General features: G+C 38.7%; 1 protein-coding gene and 1 long non-coding RNA gene across 4 annotated transcripts; both read left to right on the top strand.

The window, feature by feature from the left end:
- The first annotated feature begins 1,827 nt into the window (after window positions 1–1,827).
- nlrx1 (NLR family member X1) lies at window positions 1,828–26,857 on the top strand. Of its 3 annotated transcripts, XM_084125546.1 has the most exons (14): window positions 1,828–1,917; window positions 2,119–2,217; window positions 2,475–2,643; window positions 2,804–2,904; window positions 3,070–3,228; window positions 4,190–4,334; window positions 13,533–13,643; window positions 14,237–14,306; window positions 14,417–14,526; window positions 14,656–15,278; window positions 16,326–17,749; window positions 19,092–19,178; window positions 21,508–21,759; window positions 25,812–26,857. In XM_084125546.1, exons 1-14 carry the CDS (start codon window positions 1,843–1,845, stop codon window positions 26,164–26,166), a joined length of 3,780 nt encoding a protein of 1,259 aa, XP_083981672.1. In that variant the 5' UTR covers window positions 1,828–1,842; the 3' UTR covers window positions 26,167–26,857. The 3 variants fall into 3 exon arrangements, with proteins under 3 accessions (XP_083981672.1, XP_083981670.1, XP_083981671.1); XM_084125544.1 differs by lacking the exons at window positions 1,828–1,917; window positions 2,119–2,217; window positions 2,475–2,643; ... (1 more) ...; window positions 3,070–3,228; window positions 4,190–4,334 and adding an exon at window positions 11,972–12,132 and having other exon boundaries at window positions 13,521–13,643; window positions 14,653–15,278; XM_084125545.1 differs by lacking the exons at window positions 1,828–1,917; window positions 2,119–2,217; window positions 2,475–2,643; ... (1 more) ...; window positions 3,070–3,228; window positions 4,190–4,334 and adding an exon at window positions 11,995–12,132 and having other exon boundaries at window positions 13,521–13,643.
- LOC311091120 lies at window positions 8,861–11,042 on the top strand. The gene is made up of 2 exons (XR_014607998.1): window positions 8,861–8,918; window positions 10,790–11,042. It is a non-coding gene; the product is annotated as an uncharacterized lncRNA (long non-coding RNA).
- Window positions 26,858–27,222: the final 365 nt, after the last annotated feature.

The raw sequence follows: 27,222 nt of genomic DNA, 5'->3' as shown, positions 1-27,222 counted from the left end.
ACCCTTATGAAAAGAAAATATATTTCCCCATGAATGAATGATCAACATATTAAATTGTTTAACAGTATATACAGAATATACAGGAATAAAATGTACAGAATAATATAAATATAAAATATACAGAATAATATATTGTGTTAATATATTACAATATATTGAATAATACATAAGGAATTGCCGTTTTTCATATATTGAAAAATATGTGACAATATATTTACTAATATATCATAATGTATGTAATTTTATATTCACTTGATAATATATAGATGTATATGTGATCAGATCTGGTACTGCATGTGTAATATATTACTGATATATTTACTCATGCAGCATAAACACATATATAAAGAAATATATAATGTAATATATTTCTTATTTACATTTTAAATGTTTCATATTTTCTAGTTTGTTAACAAAAGCACAATCACACTGGCATGTACTAAAGTATTTTGCCAATAGACTATCACTGTGCTGCGGAGAGCACTTCCATTTAAAAAAAAAATATATATAGTAATTATTGTCTTGATGAATTTTGGCCAATCATCAACCTAACCACAGGCTCTACTCTTCAGTACAATGGTAACCCCCAAAACTCAGACATACCAGAAAACCTTTTAAATTCTCAAATAATACAACTTAAAACACTGACAGATCTCCCCCTATATTAATATTGAGCAAAACACATTAAATAACACTTAATTTTAACATTTGCTCTCCTTTAACAGTCAGAAGCAAAGCATGCTGGGAACTAGAAATCTGTTGTAGCTCATTCTGGGAATGTGTATATATGTGTGAACATACATTCACATTTATATTGGAACATGTATGTGCAATATATGCACACAATAAAGGATAAAACGTGAATATTACATATAATGCTATTTTTGTCTTCATTTATAAATATTTTATATGTATTAATATATAGCCATACATGGTCATGCATATATTGCTGTATATTGAAAAATATAAGCACAAGTTTCCCATATGTATTATGTAATATATTCTGCATTATATTTTGCAGTATATTCCCATATATTTTTTTTTTCCGTAAGGGTAACCATACTGTTTTAGTGTTAAATGATGCTTTTTGATTTCAGTGGTTTGGATAGTGCATCCAGTTTCCAGGTAGTGTCTTTAATGAAGTCTCTGGCACAAGGAGGGCGAACCATCATTTGCACTATTCATCAGCCCAGTGCCAAACTCTTCGAGATGTTTGATAAGGTACAAAGGCATGTGCAAATCTTTTTGGGAATCTGAAACGTCTTCAGATCACTTCAGTCATCATTTGATTTATTCTGTGTCTCTTTCACAGCTGTATATTTTAAGCCAAGGCCAGTGCATATATAAGGGAAGTGTCCCATACCTCATCCCTTATTTGAAGGGACTGGGTCTTCACTGTCCAACATACCACAATCCTGCAGATTTCAGTGAGTTGACCATGTGTTTTATAAATACTCATACTTACATACATATACAAGCATATATACATATATGTGTGTGTGTGTGTATATATATATATACATTCAGTAAGGATGCATTTAATTGATCCAAAGTGACAGCAAAAAAATCTTCTAATTTCTGTCAAATAAATTCTGTTCCTGTAAACTTTATAAAACCATTTGTTGTATCATGGTTTCCACATAAAATAGTAAGCAGTACATAATTAAGCATTATTAAGTTTTCAACATTAATAATAATACATATTTCCTGAGCACCGAATAATATATATATCATGCCTCTGTTTTGTGCTTCTGTCTGTCTGTTTTGTGCGTAGTCATTGAGGTAGCATCAGGAGAGTATGGTGACTTGAACCCTGTGTTGTTTGAGGCTGTTCAGGGTGGCATGTGTGCTTTGGAGGAAAAGTGCAACTGTATCGACAAAACCACTGTAACCCCATGCACTGCAAAATGTGTCAAAGTGAGTGATGCTAGTTTCATAATCACCCATTGCTTCCGGTGAATAGCATCTGTAATGCTTACTTGCATATATTGTGGTCAGGATGTAAGCTAGACAAACTGATCCACTGTGTTCAAAAACCTCTTTCAAATAAACAAAATACTATATGTGTTTAATATGATATAACTGTCTTCTTAATGTTTCCTACACTTGCTTTTACAGGATTCAGGACACATTGAGAGCCATACCTTTGCTACAAGCTCTCTGACTCAGTTCTGCATTCTATTTAAAAGAACATTTATTACAATATGCAGAGACCAGGTACAATGTTGTTTCATTTAATTGACATCATTTAGTTGGTATGTCAGTCCTAAACTTTCCTAAGGGTGTGTCCAATATGATGCAATATGATGCCTTTCAAAGTAACTATACCAACACTGAAAGTGACAAAAATATTATATTTTTTATTGAACTTTGGTAGATCTAATATAAATGTTCACTTTAGCATAGTTGAGCCAAACCAATCTTACAAACTAGATAAAAAAGTGTTTAATAATGGCGTTTGGTTCCTGTTCTAGGTTTTGACACATCTGCGGCTAATGTCACACATCTCGATTGGAGTGTTGATAGGCCTGCTGTACCTCAATATTGGCAATGATGCCAGCAAAGTCTTCAACAACACCGGGTTCCTCTTCTTCTCAATGCTCTTTATCATGTTTGGAGCGCTGATGCCTACAGTTCTTACCTGTAAGTTAGAAAAGAGAAATGTAAGAACGTAGCAACCATGTCACAGTTTCACTATCAACACGTACCACAATTTTGGGTCACGTACCACAACTCATGTCCTACATTCAGCAGGGGAAGTGAAAGTTGTTTTGGTCTGATAGATTCTCTGCCCTGTTTTCAGTTCCTCTAGAGATGGCTGTTTTTCTGAGAGAACATCTAAACTACTGGTACAGTCTGAAGGCTTACTATCTGGCTAAGACAATGGCTGACATTCCATTCCAGGTGGGTGCCTGTCTGCCTGTCTAAGCCTTACTGACTCCATTTTATGCCTGATATAAGCTGAGCATATTTTGATAGTGCTGCTGAAAGTTTAATATAATGAAACTAAGACGAAAGAATCATGGACACTTATAACACCAACATTTGATATAGTCCACTCTTTCTCAGGTCATTTGTCCCATCATGTACTGCAGTATTGTGTACTGGATGACTGAACAGCCTCCAGAGGCAACCCGCTACTTGCTGTTTTTGGCTTTGTCAATCTGTACAGCTTTAGTAGCTCAGTCTCTAGGGCTTCTGGTCGGTGCTGCCTCCACATCCCTTCAGGTACATGTTGCAGCTACTGTCACTGTTAACTAAATGTTTTTATTTCTCAGGGCTCCAGACTGTGACAAAAACATTTACGACAGTACATTTCACATCATGTCAGGATAGCCGTGAAAACTTTGCTTCTATATTAAGAGAATAAAAGTTTAAGAGATGCCTGCAACTCTAGTTTACGAAGACATTTTTATCGGTCATAACTTCTGGAGAAATATAACGCAGATACTGGACAAAGATTAAACCTTTTTGGTGCACATGTGATGACCACTTGTGTTTGTACACGCTATCAGATTATGTATACTTTGCACGTTCGGCTATATGTATACACTAACTGTTCACTTAAAAAATGCAATTAAAGAAACATATTATAAATGCTAAAAAAAAAGTTTTCTTATTGTGATGCTGTCTAAACTGGATGTGGCTTAACGCGACATGACATAAACTGATGCCCTTTTCTATTTCTGACATACTTCAAGTGTGCACGCTACCTCTGACATGAAGGCAAATGGATTTGCAGCAGTCGCTTTGTCATGTCCAGTTTAAACAGCCTCAAGCTGTTGCGTTGGGATGCGACAACTGTCATGTCAGTGTAGACATGGTGTAAGAAAAACTGTTTGAAAATAAGACTGTGAGTTTAGGTGTTTATCAAATACAAGCTAAGCTCATAATATGTCACTGCCATATGACCATTACTATGATAGTCATCTGACTGATAACAGATTGCTTCCTAAATTGTAACATTGAACCAAGCATTTTCTGTAAACCTGCTTTGAAACAATATTTGTTGTGAGAAAAGCACTCTACAAATAAACTCATATTAAATTAAATGTTTAATTTTAGGATCCAATGGCTAGTCATTTGTTCAGTCTGGATGCCTGTTTTTGGTTATGGTATAACTTTTCAGCTTGTCTTGGCTTGGCATAGACTTTTTTTATACATACTGTATTGTGTATCTTCTTCACAGGTGGCCACTTTTGTTGGTCCAGTTACAGCCGTTCCAGTCCTACTTTTCTCAGGCTTCTTTGTGAACTTTGACACCATTCCAGAATACTTGCAGTGGAGTTCTTATGTGTCATATGTCCGGTATGCTATTTATATCTTAAATAGATGTGTTTGCTTTCACAATGCAAAATTTTTGTTTCATGTTTGTTTGATTGTGCTTATGATAGGTATGGATTTGAGGGGGTGATTTTGTCCATTTATGGGATGAACCGAACTGAGCTTGAATGTCCAGGAAGGGTTTGCAAGTTCCAAAGACCTGAAGAAGTTCTGCAGTTGTTGGATGTAGAAGATGCCAAGCTCTACATGGACTTCATTGTACTGGGTATTTTCTTCCTTATCCTGCGACTCGCCACTTACTTGGTTCTTCGGTACAAAATAAAATCAGAGCGATAATTTTCAAGTCATGGCCTTTCATGGTCTCCAGCTCAGGCTACTCTATAAACCATTTCCAAAGGTGTCATCCTCTGCTCAGGAAGGTCAGATTTACTTGTTGATCATTTTGGTGTTCTAGTTTTGTTTTTCATTTGAATTAAAGCTACAATATGTAATTTTTTTTGCTGCTAGGGGTCACTAACCTCTTACAATAACAAAGGCGTAGGTTTGGGGATTTCTGTCTACCCCAAAATCGCGGCTAAAGCGCAGAGGAGATTGAGCGTTTTGCATTGCTGCACCAAGACTTTGGAATACTCTCCCAATTAGTTTAAGACAGGCTCCATCTCTTATTATTTTTAAATCCAAACTTAAAACATTTTTATTTTCAAAAGCTTTTGATCAAACACTGTCTTTTTGTATGTGCTTACATGTGTGTTTTTTTTATTTAAGTTTCTCATTATATGTTGTTATTCTATGTGGAAAGCACATTGGTCAACAGCTGTTGTTTTTAATTGTGCTATACAAATAAATTGTCATTGTCATTGTCATTGATGACGCATTTTCGGAACTTCAAGTTCTGGACCTTGTCGTCATGCTGATGGATCTAATAATGTTTATGGGTGAGTGAATACATTGATGTTTTTAACATGACTGTGGTATGAAGCAGGTCGCGATTGCTAATGAGAGACAGATATCAGCGCCCGCGGATATAAAGGAATAAGGACATTTCATTCTACCGAACTACCCGCAAGTGCTGAATTACTACTCACACAGGTCAGTTTATTAGACGAATGAAACTTGTGAGGTAACGCAGCGCTGTTTCACTTGGTCTACACTATCACACTGAACTGCATTTGAGTGTGTTGAAAGTTATAATGTTATTCTATGTGTTAGTTTGTTGGCTGTATGAGACTAGCAGTAAGCTAATCAACATTAGAATAACATACATTTGCTCAGCTGTCTAATAAAGTACATGCAAGAGCGGCGTCTCTGTCAAGACGCGGACGTGGAGCTCTTGGCATCTCGAAAACGCCACGCTGATATTGATTCTCGTTTTAATTCTCCTTTTGTCCCAAAGTCTGCTTGCCATGGTCCATAATGTTTGAACGAAACAACAACAGCGTGAGCGTGCCGCTAGACGTAACGCAGTTATCCACGTCTGTTGCCATAGTTACTATGGCAGTACGAGTGGAAACCAGGGATAACGCGGATATTACGTCATTGACAGGCGACAATGACCAGGGACTAACTATTAAAGGTTAAGAGACCCATCTGTCACTGTTTTTCATGTTCGTAGAGTTAGTTTGTGGAGTAAATATAGAGGCTACAGGCTATAATCTGTGTACACAGCCCTTTTAAAAATGGCAAGTGCTGGTGTTTCGCGTGCGTTCGGCCAATCAGCGTACACTAACGTCACGGATAGTTCCTATAGTGCTGGTTTAGACCCTACTCTGAAGTAGGAGCTAAATTAGTTCTTCCAAAGGGAGTTCCTATAACTAAAATAGTTGTGGCAATTCTAAAACTCATTTAACTCTGGATTTTAAGTTCACACGAACACTGATGCCATTTTTTTATTCAAACACTAATTCAAATGAAGTGGGGTTTTTTTGTTTTGTTTTTTTGTTTTTTTGCATTTTCAGTTTCAGAAAGCAAATCATGAACATATTGAGCCTGAGGTGAGGATGTTTATATATCATTGCATAAGTCTGAAAAGGTTTTTAATTTAAACTAGATGACTGTGAAGGTTCACACAGTGCCTGGGTTTCTATTAAACCATTGTATCAATCTTTTTGTATAGAATATTTTATTATAGGTTTCTTTATTTTTTGATTATTTAGTATTTTCGTCTTGAGATTTTATGTAATTACTTGGTGCTACAAATTATGTATTAAAACAAAGTTATAATTTTTTTAGACCAACAAACTTTCATACTATGTATATCAGCAATGTATTGCTTAACGTGTCATGCTGCCAAATGTATGTAGTGTGTTTAGAAATAAAATTCTGAGACCCATCAGAGGTGCAGTTTCTGACTAACAATTGCACAACACTCCTTGAATGTAGTATCCATACTGGTTCATAGAATAATTTAATAATAAATGCTTGAATTGTTATAATTTATTTGACCTCTTACAGTAAGTAAAAACTAAGCTATCTGACAGTGCATTTCAGAGAGAGAGAAAAATATTTTGAACATTGACTAACTCTGACTCATTGAACTAAAACAGAAGAATACCACGTGCAACCTGTTTGTTTCATGTTTCATCAAAGAACCTTTCTAAGAATTGTGAACTACTCAGAATTCCTTGAAGCTACAAAGAGCTTACAGTAGACCCAGCAAGCAATAGCCGTCATTTCAACGTCTCGGTTAAATATAGACCCGATATAGTCCGGCTATGTGTAACCCACTTTTAGCCCAAATAACATTTAATCTGGATAAATGTATTTTTTCCCAAAATAACTTGTGAGATGTATGATATTCCATCATGAAAGCAAAGTCAACTGTGATTACAAGTTGTTTGGTTTGCTTTATTTTACATGTTATATGTGTAGGCTGTGCGTAGCCACGATTTAGCTCGTATTCAGACCCGGCTATTGTAGCCCACTTTTAGTCAAAACTGATTAATTGTAGTTTTTTGCCAGGCAGTGCATGAAATGGTTGATATTCCATCATGTTCACATTGGTAATGATATCTACAAGGTTCAATGTGTCATTTCACAACATGGTCGATCTGTAGTCACGATTTAGCTCCGAATTGGACGGGCTATATGCGGTCTGCTTTAGCCCACCTGGCGAAATCAAAGCAATCTGGTCTACGTACGGCTTGGCTATAGCCAAGGCCGCATTAATGCACGGGCTTACCTGGGCTGAAGCCCAGGGGCCTCCCAAGTTCAGGGGCCTCCCATGTTCAGGTTCATGATGAGCTGAAAAGGTCATATTGTTTTAACTTGTCAGATTTTGTCGCTAGTCGCTTGTGGGCGTTGGTAGTGCTGTCGCTCTAATGTTATTGTTATGGTGCGTTCACACCAAACGCGAATAGAGCGTCTGGCGCGAGTGATTTCAATGTTAAATCAATGCAAAGACGCGTTTATGCGCGTCTAGAGGTCCCGCGGCGCGAATGAGGCGTTTAGATTGCTCGTCTGGCCACATTTATACAAAACACCATTACAAGTGATATTATACAACTATATCATTTTAATTTGACTAGGAATTAGGCTCAAAAGAAACAGTATGCTGTTGGGAGTGTTTTTATATTACCACACAGCAGTGTTCAGTGGATTAAATAATTTACTAGATTAACGATCGATCAATCTACAAATTAAACTCACTCATACTGTCATAAATTACTAAAACGTCATCCGAATTTGACAAATAATCAATTTTCTTGTCCCTAATAGTCAACATAATGCAGGGGAAACTGTAAAATGAACTGCAGCAGTGCTAAACTTGCATCATAAAACTACAACACTCGAACTATAAATGTATGAATTAAACTCACTGAGACTGTCGACAGTTTCTTTTCCATGCATCATTTTATTATATCCATGTTTGTGGTTAGTTACAGTCAAATCATATAAAACAGTGAAATCGCCCTTGAACTCTTCTGTCTTGCCTGCACTGAACTCGAGACGGTGACGGGAGCTGAGCTCCATTGAAAGGCTTCTTTCCTATTGGTTGTCGCTCGCGAAAATCGCTTCTCATTTGCATAAAGTTGAAATTTAGTTGCAGTGTGTGGCTGTTAAATAAAGTTTCTTGTGTTTATGTGCTCAGTGATATGTTAATAACAATATTAAAATTAAAAACAATATAAAAAACTCACTGTTGTAGGTCTCGAAAGAAACTAATGCATTTTGTGATGTAGATTACCTAGATAAGCTATTACACTTTTTTAAAATGAGACTCTATAAATCGAGGGGATGGGGGGCCTACAAAACCTCTCAGCCCCGGGGCCTAACATTAGGTTAAGGCGGCTCTGGCTATAGCCCTGATTCAGACCAGCGATATAGTATAAGAATATTAATCTTAAAAATGTTTTCGTTCACACAGCTTAATGTTTGCTGTCACACATAAACATAACATTCATACACAATCTATCATTTCAAATTAAATCAAATGCAATTGCATTTCTCAACCGCTAGATGGCACAATCGAAACACTACTGACTACTGGGACTACTGGCATTGCGCGACTAGATCACTTTAGCCAGATCTCGCGATAAACATTTCCGCCATTTTCAGTTTTATTTTACACGAGGCAGCTGTCAGAGAGCAACAGGCGAGCGACACTCTGAAAACCCTCAAATTTCTACTTCGATCTTGTAAGTATGCGTGCTATTTTTGTTATGTTCATTGTTTAAATTAGTTAGTTGTTATAATGTGTAGAAACCGTGACATTTTAACATTACCATTGCAGAGTACTATTTTTCTCCAACAAGTTAACGTTTAACTTACTGCACGTGTTATTGCAACTGTGTGCCCTTAATCTAAAATGTATCTAAATTCAAGGTGGTAAGCATAAAACTATGAATATTATCATTACTATTTTTTATTATTATTAAAGATACCAATATATTTTTGTTTTTAGATTAGAGTAAAGCCGCTTGTCCACCAGCGTCTGATCAATTTTTGTTCCAACGCGACGCCTGTGACGTTTTCGCTGCTTGGGGGAATGCAGAGCCGTAGAGAGAGAAGTGCCCAGCCAATGTGAGTGATTCCTTCAGAGTGAACACGTGTGAATCTGACTGCAGTAGATGTGAAAGATATGAATAAAAATGAAGTTAATTCGGCCAGCGCTCATACCTGTATTTACATCCTGTTTTCGGTTGAAGTCCAAAGTAGTTGATTGTCGAGTTCACGCGCGTGATCATAGGTAACTAAACATATGCGCGTGAACTCGACAATCGACTACTTTGGACTTCAACCGAAAACAGGATGTAAATACAGGTATGAGCGCTGGCCGAATTAACTTCATTTTTATTCATATCTTTCACATCTACTGCAGTCAGATTCACCCGTGTTAACTCTAAAGGAATCACTCACATGACCTGTGCACTTGTAATGACACATCAAGGATGTTAAGAGGGTAAAAGCAGGTTTAAAATATGCCCCATTGAAGTCAATAGGGTGCAAATTTTAAAAAGAGGATAACACGGTGTAGGCAACACCGATTTTTGTCGTTGTTCTCTGTATTGACAGCACTCCAAATTTAAAAAAAAATGAGCTCAATGTTAAAATTGACCGGAGTTCTCCTTTAAGGACACCAATTTTCTTTGTGAATGAATAATGTATCGTAAATAAATAAATGTTCTTCCTTAAAATACAGGGTGCATAAGTTTGGACACCCCTATGTTAAATTCCCATAGAGCCAGGCAGATTTTTATTTTTAAAGGCCAGTTACTTCATGGATCCAGGATACTATGCATCCTGATAAAGTTCCCTTGGCCTTTATAATTAAAATAGCCCCACATCATCACACAGCCTTCACCATACCTAGAGACTGGCATGGGGTACTTTCCATAAGATCATCTCTCAATGCAAATCAAACTAGCTATTAGGCTAACTGAAATAAAACCATGCCAATCTCTAGGTATGGTGAAGGCTGTGTGATGATGTGGGGCTATTTTAATTATAAAGGCCAAGGGAACTTTATCAGGATGCATAGTATCCTGGATCCATGAAGTAACTGGCCTTTAAAAATAAAAATCTGCCTGGCTCTATGGGAATTTAACATAGGGGTGTCCAAACTTATGCACCCTGTATTTTAAGGAAGAACATTTATTTATTTACGATACATTATTCATTCACAAAGAAAATTGGTGTCCTTAAAGGTTGGATTTTTCCTAATTTTTTAAATTAAGGCATTAAGTTCAGTTTCCAAAAGATGATTTTCTATTCCTCTTTTTAGTCAACTTTAGTATGGGTGTCTAAACTTATGCATAGCACTGTATATATATAATTAGTGCATCACCATTATGCAGGCGAACATTTTCAATTATTGACATTAATAATATTGATATAAATTGTCTATATTGATATATAAATTATATAGTCTCAATCTATATTCCGTTAACTCTATATTGGCCAGCTCTAGTGTGCATCCTAGCAAAAGTGAATGACTGTAATTAGTTAAAAATGATTGTCAAAAATGCTTTTCTTGAGCAATAATTTTTTTCTTTTTCTCATTTGGCAGACGCAGTGATGACCAACTTTCCTTCGGCGACTGAATGGGAAATAAAAAATGCAATTTCTGGTCATTTTAAACAAGCACCAGGGAGAGCAGGGGGTGGTGGTTGTGGATATAAAGCTAACAATTCATTCTTAAACATTCTAGTATCTTAAGTTGTTTTACATATTTTCCAATATTTTATTTGTTCATTTTTATGTTTGAATGTTGTCTAAGTTGTTAATATAATTGTTCTAAATAAATTCTTTATATTCAGTTAGTTTGGATGGATTTTCATTTATGAGAACCTGTTATATTTGAGTGAAAAGGATCCTTATGCCTCATTTTGTTGTCTATTACATGTATATGTAGTGTAATTGATGACTAGTCTATTCTTGGGCTATGGTTAGACGTCTATTAGATTTTCACTGACAGCCCAAAATCAGCCTTGTTTTAGCCTAGACCCATATTGACTGTCTATTAGACGTATTTATGTAGTCGTTTAATAGCCGTCTAATTAATGACTAGTCTATTCTTGGGCTATGGTTAGACGTATATTCTAGGGCTATGGTTAGACGTCTATTCTAGGGCTATGGTTAGACGTCTATTCTTGGGCTATGGTTAGACGTCTATTCTTGGGCTATGGTTAGACGTCTATTCTTGGGCTATGGTTAGACGTCTATTAGATTTTCACTGACAGCCCAAAATTAGCCTGATTTTAGCCTAGACGTCTAGGCTATGTTTAGACGTCTATTAGACGCAAAATTGCTTGCTGGGAAAGAACCCCCATAGCTATTGGTCCATGTATATAACTGGTTGGACTTGATACTGAAATTTGTAGGTGTGTCAGATTGATCAGGGCAAAAACAGCTTATGACATCGCATAATATTAATGTCAAAGTAATTAATGCTTGGGTGGGCCTATAAAATTGTGACATGCTGTATGATTTTGCTGTCTGAATATACCTTATCAAATGTATCAGACTTAAAACTCAAGCAGAACCCTGAAAAAAGCTTGTCTATTGTAGATTTTAAGCTGCCGGTAGGATATAACTTTTAAAAAATCACTATGCTTTCACATTATCCTAACTCGGCATATGTGGCTTCACGATGTCTACTCTATGGCTTTAATTAAGTATTTTGACCTTCGCTACGGCGTTGTAAAAATGAAGAGCAAAGTTGAACGTTTGTGTTTGTGGGCGGTACTACGACTGACTAGCTTAGCAGGAAGACGGAGCGGAGAGCTCTCAACGTCCTGACTCCTGCCGTAGAATGGACGCTTTCCTCGGCTTTGATCTGAGCGTCAGAACGCTGCCAGAGTTCGAGGGAAAATTCGGAAGAATTCACCGTGTTCCCAGCCTCTAGATTAGGTAAAGACTTGCATTAATTACAAGCATCTTAATCGTTACGTCTGATTTCTCATGTTAATGGTAGTAGTCATTGTGCTCTGTTGCTCTGATTTAACTTATATTGAAATAAAGTACGTCTCAACAACGCTTCTAAAACCAAGTTCAGAACTGAGTTTGCATCGAATTCCATTAAATATCTTAATCACACTCGAAGATGCATGACAGGCACGTGTGACGGATACATCTGTTTACATTTACAGTCAAAACTGTTTGACCTGTACGAAATGTTTTCAAGTGCAGTTGGATATGCAAATGTTTTACAGATAAGACAACTGCTAACAAGAGCTGTAGAAGTCAAATAATAATAATAATAATTGTAATAAAACATATGAAAACACAACACTGACCTGATTGTACTATTTTTAGACGAGGGACTTATAGCTATAGGGAATTGGTATGGCTTAAGATTTACATTGCCACTGTATGCAATACTTGGTATCATTTGTCTTTAAGCTAGACTTAGACTAAAAATAATCCATATTGTTAAATATCACCATTAAGCATTTGATTGTTGGTTATTTTGGACTGTAACTGTCTGAAATATTTGCCCTGTGCTGTTGACTGTTTGGGAATGTGGTAGCTGTTTTCTAGATGGTCTAAACCAGTGGTGGAAAACTTCCAGGGGGCCCCAATAAATCTTAGAATTTTAGCTTGGATAGGAGGGCCTTTGAATATTGTCTTGGACAAAGGGGAGTCCAGAGTGAAAAATGTTGATAACGACTGGTCTAAGGTGGTCGTTGGATGAATTAGATGCAGAGTATTCTTGTTATGTTGTAAATTACTTAATGAAAATGAGTTTCAACCATTGGTTTAGGTACATGTGTAATGAAAGGTCATTCCTTCAAAGTGTCTTCACAGTCGTTAGAACAAACATTTTCTGTTGTGTATTAAATACACACAGACTAATCACTTCTTGATAATTCATCAATATCAACTTGACTGATGAATTTCAACTCATCTTGTGAAGAATTATATATATATATATATATATATATATATATATATATATATATATATATATATAATGTCTGGAATTGATTTAGGAAGTATTTAAATGCCACATTGTTCACACTAAGTAGTTATGCATCATGGAGATTCTTTGGATTATAGACATTATCCAAAATTAACACTTTGGGTGTGATGGTAAAAACATATTGTATCACGTTCCTGTGTAAGGATTATGTGTCATTGAAACACAAAGCCAAAGGAGTGACCTTACAAGGTTTGGCTTGTTTTTCTCAGATACACTTACGTTACTGTGTTGATTATAGCATTGTTTCCCTGTACTACACAGTTTCCAGACCTGTTTAACCTTTTAAGTAACTATGACAAAACATATCATACTTTAGGGGTGATTTTAGTCAAAATGTGGCGATTTGGAAGGCCATCGGGAACGGAAGTGTTAAGATGGAGATGCCGAGGGTCATCAAAAGATGTCTGCTGCAAACTTCACACCAGGGCTCTTGAAACAAGTAGGTGTTCAATAACCTTAAACATTTAAATAATCAATTAATCAAATGTGAGTTTTATAGTATTTATTTCAAAATATATGAACACACACACAAAATATATTTTTTAAAAACATACCTAATGCTCACCAAGGCTGCGTTTATTTGATCAAAAATAGAAAAAACTTCACTATTGTGAAATATTATTACAATTTAAAATAAGTGTTTCTATTATATTATAATTTTTTATTTTAGGATTATTTGATGAATAGAAAGTTAAACAATTTATTTTAAAGCTGCAGTCCGTAACTTTTTTGGGTTAAAAATTATCCAAAATAAATTTTTCAGCAAGTACATAACCAGCCAGTGTTCAAAACTATCTGCTTGCCTTAGCTCGATTCAAAACGGTAAGCTTGTACAGAGATGGCGACAAAGAAGAAAAACTACGGACTGCAGCTTTAAAATAAAAAAAACGATTGTATTGATGTTAAAATCATACTGACCCCAAACTTTTAAAAGGTAATGTATATCAGACGTATATCATTATGCATCGGCAATGTATATCATTGTTTGTTTATTTTGTTTTGTGTAATTGAAATAATAATTGCTCATTTCAGCCTTTAACTTAAGCCTCCGATCAGATGGCATCTGCAGTAGTGTAAAACAACGTCACTTGCCAATCCCAATGTAAGTATAATTCTGAGAGAAATTAATCCAGCATTTCCTGATGCAGCATCTATGTCTAGTGTTTTCAGAAAATATGTTTTCAGAAAATTGTCTGTGTGTTGTCTCATCAGCAAGAAAACAAGCTCTTATAGAAATACATGGAGAGAACTGAGAACATCTACGTGCTATTCCATCTCTGGATTCAACTCCAGGTTCTTTTGTACCTATGAGCCTGTCACAGGTGAGTTTATGCATTAATTGTTTACATTTGGATGCCATATTAAAATATCTTAGTGATTTAGTGCCTCTTAATCAATGATCATTCATCTCATAAAATAACAATGTATTTCATGCTTGTATTAACCAGCAGATCCCATTGAGATCCACAAACAGAAGTTGGCATTATGGTTCAGTCATCTTCCTCAAGAGGAGAGGCGATTCGGTGGCTACTTTTCTCCCGAAACTATGCATGTGGAGCCACTTATCCTAGAGCATCATCCTGATGAGGATAGAGGCCTTAGTCCCTTCAAGGCAAAGGAAACGGTATCTCCACGTCCCTCTCTCACAGTTGAGCAGCTCTTTGATGATAATAATAATGGAAACAAGGCACGAGGACTAAATGTTTTGCTATATGGGGCTGTCGGCACAGGGAAAAGTACTGTAGTCCGTAAAATGGTGCTGGATTGGTGTGCTGGATCTATTTACTCCCAGTTCAAACTTGTGTTGCCCTTCTCCTGTGAGGATCTCGCCCATTTATCCAAACCAACATCCCTTCGAAACCTTGTAGGCAGGAAATACATGCACCTTCTCAAGACACCTTATCTTAGTGGAGATAATGACAAGGCTAAGGATGTCCTCTTCATCTTCAATGGAATGGAGAAAATGAAGCTGGATTTTCGTATCGGCTCCACAGAGTTATGCAGTGATCCCAATGAGGCTCTCCCATCAGGAGCTGTTGTTGTTAATCTGCTTAGGAAGTACCTGCTACCTGAGGTACTGAATGAGCTCAGCTCTTTATTTTTGAAGCTTTTTTTCTGTGACCTGGCATGTGGAATCATGTCATGTCCCAGATTAAATGGGTTGTGGTTTTGTGATGTTATTACCATGGGTTAATGACATGACACACTTTTTTTTCTTTTCTTTTTTTTCTAGATCTATTAATTTTCAAATACATTAAAACTGCAATTCATAAATACAGTGACTTTAATACACCTGCTATATGATGAGGATTTTTTTATTTCTGAATTTAAATTAATTGATATTTTTTTTCTCATAATGAAGAAAAAAAGAATGATTTTCTTGAAAAGAAAATCTTTTCAAGTGAACTAATTTAGTTATTTTTGTAAAAATGTGTTTGACATATCAAAGTCATGTGCTGCTACCAACATACTAAAAAAAGCATAAAAGAGGAAGTTATATCATAAAGAGGACCCCTGCAGACCCTAAAGGTGATGATACACTGGGCAACTTTTTGAGCAATGTTGCTGGGCAATCTTGCTGAGCGATTGTTGCTTGGGCACTTTCCCATTGAAAATGGGCAATACATTTCTATCTGGATAATTTAGATCGGTTGTGGGCCCTGTGTCTCATCTGGTTCCCCGTTGACGGCAACATTGCCCAAAAAGTTGCCCTGTGTATCATCACCTTTAGGGCTATGTGCCAGGGTCAGTCAGTAAGTCTCTTATAATATCAGACAGATAGTTTTATGTGGTTAATTCATATTTATGAATTCATTATATTTATTAATAATACAGGTAATTGGTTTGTATATCGAAACATATAAAAATTGATGGAAAATAATGATAAAGATGTGTACACATTACTTTTTACTTGGTTAGATTTTACATTTATTTACACTTTTCTTGACAATCATATAAACGTTTTTTTAAAATATGATAATATGAGACCAAAATTAATTTTGAGAATACATTTATAAGAACTTAGCACATGTGGGGAATCTTATTTATCATTGACCTCCCTGCCTTTAGATTCATGTTTATTGTAATTTATAGCTGCTAAAACATGTTGATTTTCTTACAGGCCAGCATTTTGGTTACAACCAGACTGTCTGCCGTGGACAACGTTCCTAGAAAATATATAAAACGTTATGTACAGATCTGTGGCTTCAATGATCCTGATCGCCAGAGAGCCTACTTCACCAGTAGACTCTTGCAACAGAATGAAGAAAAGCCGGACAAGGCTGCCGAGATGCTCATAGAGATGCTTTACCTAAATCTACAGCGGGAAACTCAGTTAGCTACCGCCTGCTTCTTACCATCTTACTGCTGGCTCACATGCGCCACTCTTCATTTATTGCATTTTACTGATACGAAGGCACCAATTCGAACCCTCACTGGCACCTACACCAGCTTCATGAGGCTCAACTTCGGAGGGGAAGTGATAACTTTGGACAGAAACGACTCTTCACAAGAGCAACAGAACTCATTAATGCTCTATGTGGTCCGTACTGTTGGTAAACTAGCTTTTGATGGCATCACCAACAAACGGACATCGTTCTCCGATGACGAACTGGAGCAGTGGGTCGGCGGCAAGACTAAAACGGACGAAGAGCTCCAGCAACTGGCGGTGTTTCGCACGGATGTGCTTGATTTCTTTCTGGTGCCTCGTGATGATCATGGTACAGATCCCGAAACTGGTGGTAGACGCTATGTGTTTGCTGTTCCCGCCATGCAGGAATATCTAGCTGCTCTTTATGTCGTTCTTGGCGAGAACAAAACCGTCCTGGAGAAGTTGACTAGGGAGGTTTCAGAGGCTTTGGGACAAGCCAGTGAGGATATCACAAGCCTACTGAGCATCCTCTCCAAAATCATACCTTTCCGAATCTTCGCTGTTTTCAACTTGATTAAGTTGTTCCCAAAATTCTTTGAGCGATTCAGCAGCCTTAGCAAAGGGCGTATAGCGAACACCATGGCTGCGGAAATGTTTCGTTCAGAGGACAGCTTCAACGAAGATGTCTTGGACCAGGTGGAGCAAAGTCTGCTGGGAGTGCATGGTCCTCAGCCACAACAGGAAACCGACACCAGGGCGTTTGAACTCTATCCTATCTTCATGGGTGGACTACTTCATTACGGGAACCGGAGGCTGTTAGACCAGCTCGGATGCAACATCAAGAGTCATACGGTTGCTCAGATCACTCGTGCGCTGAGAAAACACCTGATCAAGGAGAGTAAGAAGAAGCAGCCTCCTGAGGAACTCATGGACCTTCTGGTCCTGCTGTATGAGTTTCAGAACCCTCGACTCACTGCTGAAGTCCTACAATCCATCAAGACCATTAACTTGTCGACCGTACGCATGACACCACACAAGTGCTTTGTGCTGAGCACCGTTCTGGGCTGCACACGCTCAAGCTTCCACCTTAATGAGCTCAACCTCTCCTCCTGCTACATCACTCCAGAGTTACTGCAGATCCTCTGGCCAGCCTTCCATCACACTAGCAACCTCAAGTGAGACTTGCACGTACTATAGAGAAAACTAGCCAATGTTGTGCATGCTTGAATCATGCAGTGTTGTGCATAAAAGTAGAAACCTTTTAAGCATACTGAACATCTAACATAAGCTTTTTGTTTACCTCTCTAGATATTGCTAAATCTGATATTAATACATGTTTGACATTCAGTTAGTTAGTGTACTCCAGGGCGCATCAACTAGCAGTCTGCTCTTCTTTCAAATGTTTCCTGCTGAGAACAAAAACTAGCAAACAAAAGCATTAGGAGTTTTGCTGGTCTTAGCTGGTTTAAAGTGGTCTTCCAGTCTGGTCAAGCTAGTGTGTTTAAGCTGGTTCTATCAACATGACCAGCTGAAAAGTGCCTTCAGACCAGTCTGACCAGTCTAGGATACCAGCTAATAGGCCGGGTTTTTTTTGTTGTTGTTTTTTTCAGTAGAGGAATGTATGGGTGAACTTTCACAATAAAGAAAAGAAAAAGTATTGTTCAAAAGTTTAGATTTCTATTTCAAATTAATGCTATTCTTTTGAACTTTCTATTTATCAAAGAATCCTAAAAAAAATGATCACTATTTCCACAAAAATAGTAAGCAGCACAACTGATAACAATAAGAAATGTTTCTTGAGTTGCAAATCAGCATATTATAATGATTTCTGAAGGATCATGTGACACTGAAGACTGGAGTAATGATGCTGAAAATTCAGCTTTACCATCTCAGGAATAAATTACATTTTAAAATATATTAAAATACATTTAATTTTAATTGTAATAATATTTCACAATATTACTATTTTTTACTGTATTTTTGATCAAATAAATACAGCCTTGGTGAGCATAAGAGAATTCTTTTAAAAGAATGAACAATTCTTACCAACCTCAAATTTTTCAATGCTTTCATACCTCTGATTTATACTAATGTTCATAAAAACACAGTATTAAGTGTGTTTAGTGTTTTTTATGTCAACATGTTAAACTGGCCAAAAAGGTGCTAGAATTTGATAATTAGATTTAATAATATTTGGCCCCTTTAAAATGTTATTGAAATTATCTGATCCTCAATAGAAGCTTGCTGAAGTGCCCTGTAATACACTGGCCTCAAGTTTTATGAATAACCAAAAAGTTTTTTTAATGTGCTGCATCTTATTGATTGAAAGTATTGAACTTTTAACATGCAACTTTGTACTATGGATTCAATTGTTGCATTTAAGTTGCTTTGCTTGCAGAATGCAGTCAGTAATAATTACACCTAAGCACAATTACCTCATTAGTTATTGATTTTCTGCCTGGGAAATCAGCAAACTAATGGCATGCGTGTGTGTTTTTGCTCAATGTGTGTTTACAGTCTCCAGTTTAACAGCCTGGGTCCCGAGTCCTGCATTCTACTGCGAGATCTCCTACTTGAGCCCAACTGTACTATTAAGTCATTACAGTAAGCCTACTTTCAATAGCACATTATAAATATGATATATTCATGGTTGAGGGGTAGGTGGCTTTTTTACTGACAAAAAAACGACACTTCTGCCAGTAACCTTCATGCAATGTATTCATTAGTGGCATAGCATCTGTTCACTGAGTCTTGAGACATGAGACAAAACATGTTAAATGTTACCTTGAGTTTTGGAAATAACAACACTTCCACTTTGAAATTATTCAGAAATGATCACTAGAGTGTTTTTACCCAAACACACCATTTAATTTGATTTACTCTTAATTTATAAAACTACTCACTGTCGTCAGACCATAATATAATACTTCATGTAAAAGTTTTTAGTTTTTAGTTTTCCATCTAATATTTATATTTACACTATTTCAGCTTTATTTTAATTAAAATGTTTTTAATACAGTGAGGAAAATAAGTATTTGAACACCCTGCTATTTTGCAAGTTCTCCCACTTGGAAATCATGGAGGGGTCTGAAATTGTCATCGTAGGTGCATGTCCACTGTGAGAGACATAATCTAAAAAAAAAATCCAGAAATCACAATGTATGATTTTTTAACTATTTATTTGTATGATACAGCTGCAAATAAGTATTTGAACACCTGTCTATCAGCTAGAATTCTGACCCTCAAAGACCTGTTAGTCTGCCTTTAAAATGTCCACCTCCACTCCATTTATTATCCTAAATTAGATGCACCTGTTTGAGGTCGTTAGCTGCATAAAGACACCTGTCCACCCCATACAATCAGTAAGAATCCAACTACTAACATGGCCAAGACCAAAGAGCTGTCCAAAGACACTAGAGACAAAATTGTACACCTCCACAAGGCTGGAAAGGGCTACGAGGAAATTGCCAAGCAGCTTGGTGAAAAAAGGTCCACTGTTGGAGCAATCATTAGAAAATGGAAGAAGCTAAACATGACTGTCAATCTCCCTCGGACTGGGGCTCCATGCAAGATCTCACCTCGTGGGGTCTCAGTGATCCTAAGAAAGGTGAGAAATCAGCCCAGAACTACACGGGAGGAGCTGGTCAATGACCTGAAAAGAGCTGGGACCACCGTTTCCAAGGCTACTGTTGGTAATACACTAAGACGTCATGGTTTGAAATCATGCATGGCACGGAAGGTTCCCCTGCTTAAACCAGCACATGTCAAGGCCCGCCTTAAGTTTGCCAATGACCATTTGGATGATCCAGAGGAGTCATGGGAGAAAGTCATGTGGTCAGATGAGACCAAAATAGAACTTTTTGGTCATAATTCCACTAAACGTGTTTGGATGAAGAAGAATGATGAGTACCATCCCTACTGTGAAGCATGGGGGTGGTAGCATCATGCTTTGGGGTGTTTTTCTGCACATGGGACAGGGCGACTGCACTGTATTAAGGAGAGGATGACCGGGGCCATGTATTGCGAGATTTTGGGGAACAACCTCCTTCCCTCAGTTAGAGCATTGAAGATGGGTCGAGGCTGGGTCTTCCAACATGACAATGACCCGAAGCACACAGCCAGGATAACCAAGGAGTGGCTCTGTAAGAAGCATATCAAGGTTCTGGCGTGGCCTAGCCAGTCTCCAGACCTAAACCCAATAGAGAATCTTTGGAGGGAGCTCAAACTCCGTGTTTCTCAGCGACAGCCCAGAAACCTGACTGATCTAGAGAAGATCTGTGTGGAGGAGTGGGCCAAAATCCCTCCTGCAGTGTGTGCAAACCTGGTGAAAAACTACAGGAAACGTTTGACCTCTGTAATTGCAAACAAAGGCTACTGTACCAAATATTAACATTGATTTTCTCAGGTGTTCAAATACTTATTTGCAGCTGTATCATACAAATAAATAGTTTAAAAAATCATACATTGTGATTTCTGGATTTTTTTTTTAGATTATGTCTCTCACAGTGGACATGCACCTACGATGACAATTTCAGACCCCTCCATGATTTCTAAGTGGGAGAACTTGCAAAATAGCAGGGTGTTCAAATACTTATTTTCCTCACTGTAGTTCTAGTTTTATTGTCCTGACAATCATTGAAGTGAATGCAAAATTTGTAAATATTTATAATACATTTTTGGCATATAATTTTAGTATTTGACAGTATTGACCCATACAGAAATGAGCTAGGAAAAAACTATTCGTGAGAAAATGAAAGACGCCGAAGGTTGTGGCTAAATGTAAATGTATAATTGTGATGATGTTTAACAGGTTAATCCAGAAAAATTAAATGACACATGAACTAGTTTTTCAGTTTCATACTAGTACTCAAGAATCAGTGTTTATACATATGAAAAAGTGTTTCTTGTGAATTTTGTGTTTCTCTGATCACAGGTTGTGTGACAACTACTTGACGGACGCCGGCATCAGCAGTTTACTGGAAGCTCTGTCTGGTAACCACTCTCTGCAACAGCTGTATCTGATGCACACGGGCCTCGGGGACGAATCGGCACAAATGCTGGCTGAGAGACTGGGCCAGCATAACATGTTAAAGGAACTGAATGTGGCCTACAACAACATCGGAGACAATGCAGCTCTCACGCTGGTCGATGCCTGTCGTGAACATCCTAGCATCCACACAGTACAGTGAGTAGAAAAATACATGTTTTTATTTAATAAATATATTTATATATATAGTGATATTACGTTTTGATTTGATGCAGAAGGACTCCTTCAGAAGGAGCACCAGGCTGGCTGCAATTTAACAGTGCACGCAACATTTTTTTTAACAATAGCCTACCATCGCACTATCACTGATATTAATTAATACATTTTTTTAATTTATCTGAGGTGCCGGAACGCAGTTCTGGACCGTTCCGGCCCACTTTAACCCCTGTTCACCAGTGAAATTTCACCATAGGCTGCCATTCAAATTCAATTGTTGACATTTGTTGTGTGTTGGTGTCCGTGCCGGTGGTGTCCATGCCGGAGACGGTGGTGTCCGTGCCGGAGACGTTGGTGTCCGTTCCGTGCCGGAGACATTGGTGTCCGTGCTGGAGACGGTAGTATCCTTTCCGGAGACGGTGGTGTCCGTGTCGGAGACTTTGGTGTCCGTTCCGGAGACTGTGGTGTCCGTGCCGGAGACGGTGGTGTCCGTTCCATGCCGGAGAAGTTGGTGTCTGTTCCGTGCCGGAGACATTGGTGTCCATGCTGGAGACGGTAGTATCCTTTCCGGAGACGGTGGTGTCCATGTCGGAGACTTTGGTGTCCGTTCCGGAGACTGTGGTGTCCGTGCCGGTGTCTGTGCCGGAGACAGTGGTGTCCGTGCCGGAGATGGTGGGTGGTTTCCGTGCCGGAGACGGCGGAGAAGTGCCAGAGACGGTGGTGTCCATTCCGGAGATGGTGGGTGGTGTCCGTGCAGGAGACAGTGGTGTCCATTCCGGTGACGGTGGTGTCCGTTCCGGAGATGGTGGTGTCCGTGCCGGAGACGGTGATGTCCATTCTGAAGACATAGGTGTCCTTTCCAGAGACGGTGGTGTCCTTTCCGGAGACGGTGGTGTCTGTGCCGGTGTCCGTACCGGAGACGGTGGGTGGTTTCCGTGCCGGAGATGGCGGAGACGTGCCAGAGACGTTGGTGTCCGTGCCAGAGACGGTGGTGTCCATTCCGGAGACGGTGGGTGGTGTCCGTTCCGCAGATGGTGGTGTCCGTGCCGGTGTCCGTGCACTTGTCCGTGCTGGAGACGGTGGTATCCGTGCCAGAGTTGTTGGTGTCTGTTCTGGAGAAGATAGTGTCCGTGCCAGAGACGGTGGTGTCGGTGCTGGAGACATTGGTGTCCGTGCCGGAGACAGTGGTGTCCATGCCGGTGTCCAAGCCGGAGACGGTGGTGTCCTTCCCGGAGATAGTGGGTGGTTTCCGTGCCGGAGACGGCGGAGACGTGCCAGAGACGGTGGTGTCCATTCCGGAGACGGTGGGTGGTGTCCGTGCCGGAGATGGTGGTGTCCGTGCCGGACACAGTGGTATCCGTGCCAGAGTTGTTGGTTTCTGTTTTGGAGAAGTTAGTGTCCATGCCAGAGATGGTGGTGTCCGTGCCGGAGACGGTGGTGTCCATGCCGGCGTCCGTGTCGGAGACGGTGGTGTCTGTGCCGGTGTCCGTGCCGGAGACGGTGGTGTCCGTGCTGGAGACGGTGGGTGGTGTCTGTGCCGGAGACAGTGGGTGGTTTCCGTGCTAGAGACAGCGGAGACGTGCCAGAGACGTTGGTGTCCGTGCCGGAGATGGTGGTGTCCATTCCGGTGACGTTGGTGTCCGTTCCGGAGACGGTGGTGTCCATGCCGGTGTCCGTGCACTTGTCCGTGCCGGAGACGGTGGTTGGTGTCTGTTCTGGAGAACGGCGGAGACGTGCCAGAGACGTTGGTGTCCGTGCCAGAGACAGTGGTGTCCTTTCCGGAGACGGTGGTGTCCATGCCGGAGACGGTGGTGTCCGTGCCGGAGACGGTGGTGTCTGTGCCGGTGTTGGTGGTGTCTGTGCCGGTGTCCGTGCCGGAGATGGTGGGTGGTTTCCGTGCCGGAGACGGCGGAGACGTGCCAGGGACGTTTTTTACCATCATTGCATATTTCTCTATTGAACATTTTTTTATTTAAAGCATTATTTATATTATAAAATCGATTTAAGAGGGCAAATGTTGCCCCTTACTGAAAAAGGTGTGACTGCAGAGAAGGGGGTACACAGAAGGATGTTAAAAGCCTTACGACACTCTAAAAAGTTTGAAAACTTAACTGTACAAATGGCAGCTAAAGTTTACAAAAATGTTTTATTTTTCGCTTTGGTTGTATTGTGTTTTCATTTGATGCATTAGAACAAAGTGTGAAGAAAACAATTTTTTTTGTTTTGAAGATTAAAACTAGAACACCAATTATTTGACCTGGGCTGCGTTCAGCCCTGACAAAAGTTTCAAAACGTATTTTAAACGGAAGCGGTGGTGCGTTGAACACCCTGTTCTGATGATGCAAGAGTTGCAATTATTGCCATTCTTTGTGGTTTTTTTGAAGAATTTTTGGAGCCTGATGAAATCGGTATAAATATGTAACAATTACCATTGTCAGCACTCTCTATAGATAAATTAATTTTTAGATAGTAAGATAATAATAGAAGACAATATAATAATATAATATAAGATAACCCTCCCTCCACATCTCTTCAGTCCCTATTTTCTCCTATACTAATTTATTTTTATTTTTTTAATGTTATGTGTAGTGTCTAAGGTGCATTAAAAGAAGGGGTACAGTGTGAGAGCGTCTCAACTTGGTACAGAGATGCTGTCCTATGGAAACCACTTCTCGCCTGTCTTGCCTGCCTGAGTGTTTATGAGATTTTTCAATGTATATATATATATATATATATATATATATATATATATATATATATATATATATATATATATATATATATACATATATACATATATACATACATACATATATACATATACATATATATATATATATACATATACATATATATACACACACACTTTTTTTCTTTCTTTTTTTTTTCTTTTTCTATTCTACGTTGTGGTGCATTAAAAACACATGAAAAGATTAGGGGGGAATTGGAAATAATCAATTGATTTAACCATAGCAGTACTGATAACAGTGAACACCAGGTTAGTAATTCCAAAACAGCAATAATAATAATAATAATAATAATAATAATGATGATGATGATGATGATGGCAATGGTGATAACAATGATGAGAGCAACGACAATAACAACAGCAATTACAACAATAATAAAAATAATAATAGTAATCATAACAATAACAGCAATGAAAAAAATGACAATGATGACAAAAATAACAAAAATGCAGTAATATCCGTGGGTTGATTAAAAGGTGGTAGGAGTCGGAGTTGAGAGGAGAGAAGGGATTCATAGTTGTATAAATATTCATAGTTGACAAAGATTGTTTTAGTAACTCAGTAGCCTATGTATTTTTAATAATGTTAAAATGGTGTAATATTTGTGAATTTGATTATGTAGCTACTTATCCATTTTCACTCTGACGAGTGACGTCAAGATTACTCTCTGGTGCTGTGCACTTGCCGCGAGACTCCGCCCACACGTGGTTCTGATTGGCTGTGGGTTTTGATTGATTTTGATGCATCTCGCAGTCGCGTCGCGTCTAGTGTGGGCAGGCAAATTATTTGTCGCTGGAATCTTATTGCATCACGTCTGGTTAGGACACGGTGTAATACTGCCAAAATACGCTCGATGTTACAGTCACTGCCCTTGCCGTCCAGAATAAAAGTGAACATCCCAATCGAGTGAAGGGATATGTGGAAACTGACAAAACAAAAACAAACAAACTAATAAATAAATAAACAAGGAGGCATTTCTCTGACTGGATGTTCTTCCTCCATTTTTGGCCTAAAAGAGGAGTATGGGAAATCCAGTTCTCATTAATATTCATAAACTCATTACCATAACTATTCTTACCTGTAAAAATTACATTTCTAGATATCTGTAATACTATTTTCACTAGTTAAAATGCTAATTCTTGATATCAACAATTGAATTTCAACTAGTAAACACAATAATTCTTGATATCTGTAATTGTATTTTCACTTATATCTTATAAATCCACCTAATTTCATGCTAATTTGTGATGTTAATAAATGTTTAATGCTTCTACTTCCTCCCAGCCTGTACCTGAACCAGCTTACCGATGTGGGCAAGCAGTCGCTGCACGTGCGTGGTGTTCCTCGGGTGAAGGAGGGCCGGCGGGTGAAAGTCCTGGCCTCTGTAACAGAGGGTTCAGACATTTCAGAGGACTGGCATCCCATTCTGAACGTTATTGGGAAAAATTCTCTTTCCTGGGATAGAGGCCGTGTACGTGAGCAACTGCTGGTCTTCCTGAAAGACCTGGAATGGGGTCGGAAACAGCACCCGAGTTTCTGGAAAAAGATGCACTTCCGGCGAGTAGAGAGCGTTGTGAGGCAAACTTTGCGTTTACTGGAAAAGAGCAGTGATACGGGTACAGGGACCGGTACAAAATGATGCAATTACAATTGAAGCTAAAGGAATAAGGCGTGTCTAATTTCTCAAAGGGATATTTGTTGCTAATCCAGTCAGCCTTAAAGGGATAGTTCACCCAAAAATGAAAATTCTCTCATCATTTAGGCTACTCACCCTCATGCCAGCCCCGTTGTAAATGACTTACTTTCTTCAGATCAACAAAAATGAAGATTTTTAGGAAAATCATCCATCTCTGTGAATCCATTTAATGCATTGAATGGGTGCCACTTCGTTGACGCTTGAAAAACCGGTAATCCATTTGAGCCCATTGGATGCATCAATGTCTTCTTCTCAAGTAAGACGATAGATGCATGTTAGAAAATTCTCATATTTTAAACTCTTTTAACTTGGAAAACTCGATTCGGGCCAACTGTCTTCTCAAGTACTCAAGTTCAGCTTGACATGATTGTACGTGCGTTGTGAAGTTTGCGTGGGAAGTAACACTGAAGGACAGCCACTTCTTGCGCAAGCTTCACAACGCACTTGCGTCATGTCAAAACACCCCTCTCAAGAACGCTTGTATCACAGTAGACTGGAACCAATGTTGTTAAGAAGTTAAACACACCTATCGTTTCACTTTGAAAGACATTGATTCATCCACTGGGGTCGTATAGATCAGGGGTTTTTAAAGTGGGGGCCGCCAGGGGGCGCCAGGGGGGCCGCAGCAAGTTGGAAAAAAAAGTTAAAAAACGTTAAAAAATAAATATTTGCTAATATGAGTATTGTTATGAAATAACATTATAATAATTTGTTGCATAGCCTATCTGATTGATCGGCTAGTGACAAGAATTGGCCTATTTTCACGTGATTTTCAGTCTGACATATGCCGATTCAAATGCACTCGGGCGCCGCATGAATAACATCGCGCAACATCAACATCACACATGCACACAGAACGCACATGTAGGAAACCTTGTGAATTACGGCCGTTTCAGACCGCGAGCGGCTTGTGAGCAGCACAAATTTTTTCCGGCGTGCATGTTCAGTGAGTGCATTCACACCGCGAGCTGGAGCAGCGCGTGAGCGTCAAGCAGGAGC

This window comes from Abramis brama (assembly GCF_963993115.1).
Source record: "Abramis brama genome assembly, chromosome: 10".
Classification (NCBI taxonomy): Eukaryota; Metazoa; Chordata; class Actinopteri; order Cypriniformes; family Leuciscidae; genus Abramis; species Abramis brama.
Note: the sequence above shows the minus strand (reverse complement) of the source record. Positions and strands in the feature narration are given on the sequence as shown.

Bases quoted from the DNA above. Each gene is read 5' to 3' on its own strand.
- nlrx1 (XM_084125546.1), top strand. From the start codon at position 1,843: ATGTGTGCTTTGGAGGAAAAGTGCAACTGTATCGACAAAACCACTGTA. The intron at 2,218-2,474 runs GTACAATGTTGT...TTCCTGTTCTAG, and splicing joins TTACAATATGCAGAGACCAG to GTTTTGACACATCTGCGGCT. The intron at 3,229-4,189 runs GTACATGTTGCA...TCTTCTTCACAG, and splicing joins CTGCCTCCACATCCCTTCAG to GTGGCCACTTTTGTTGGTCC.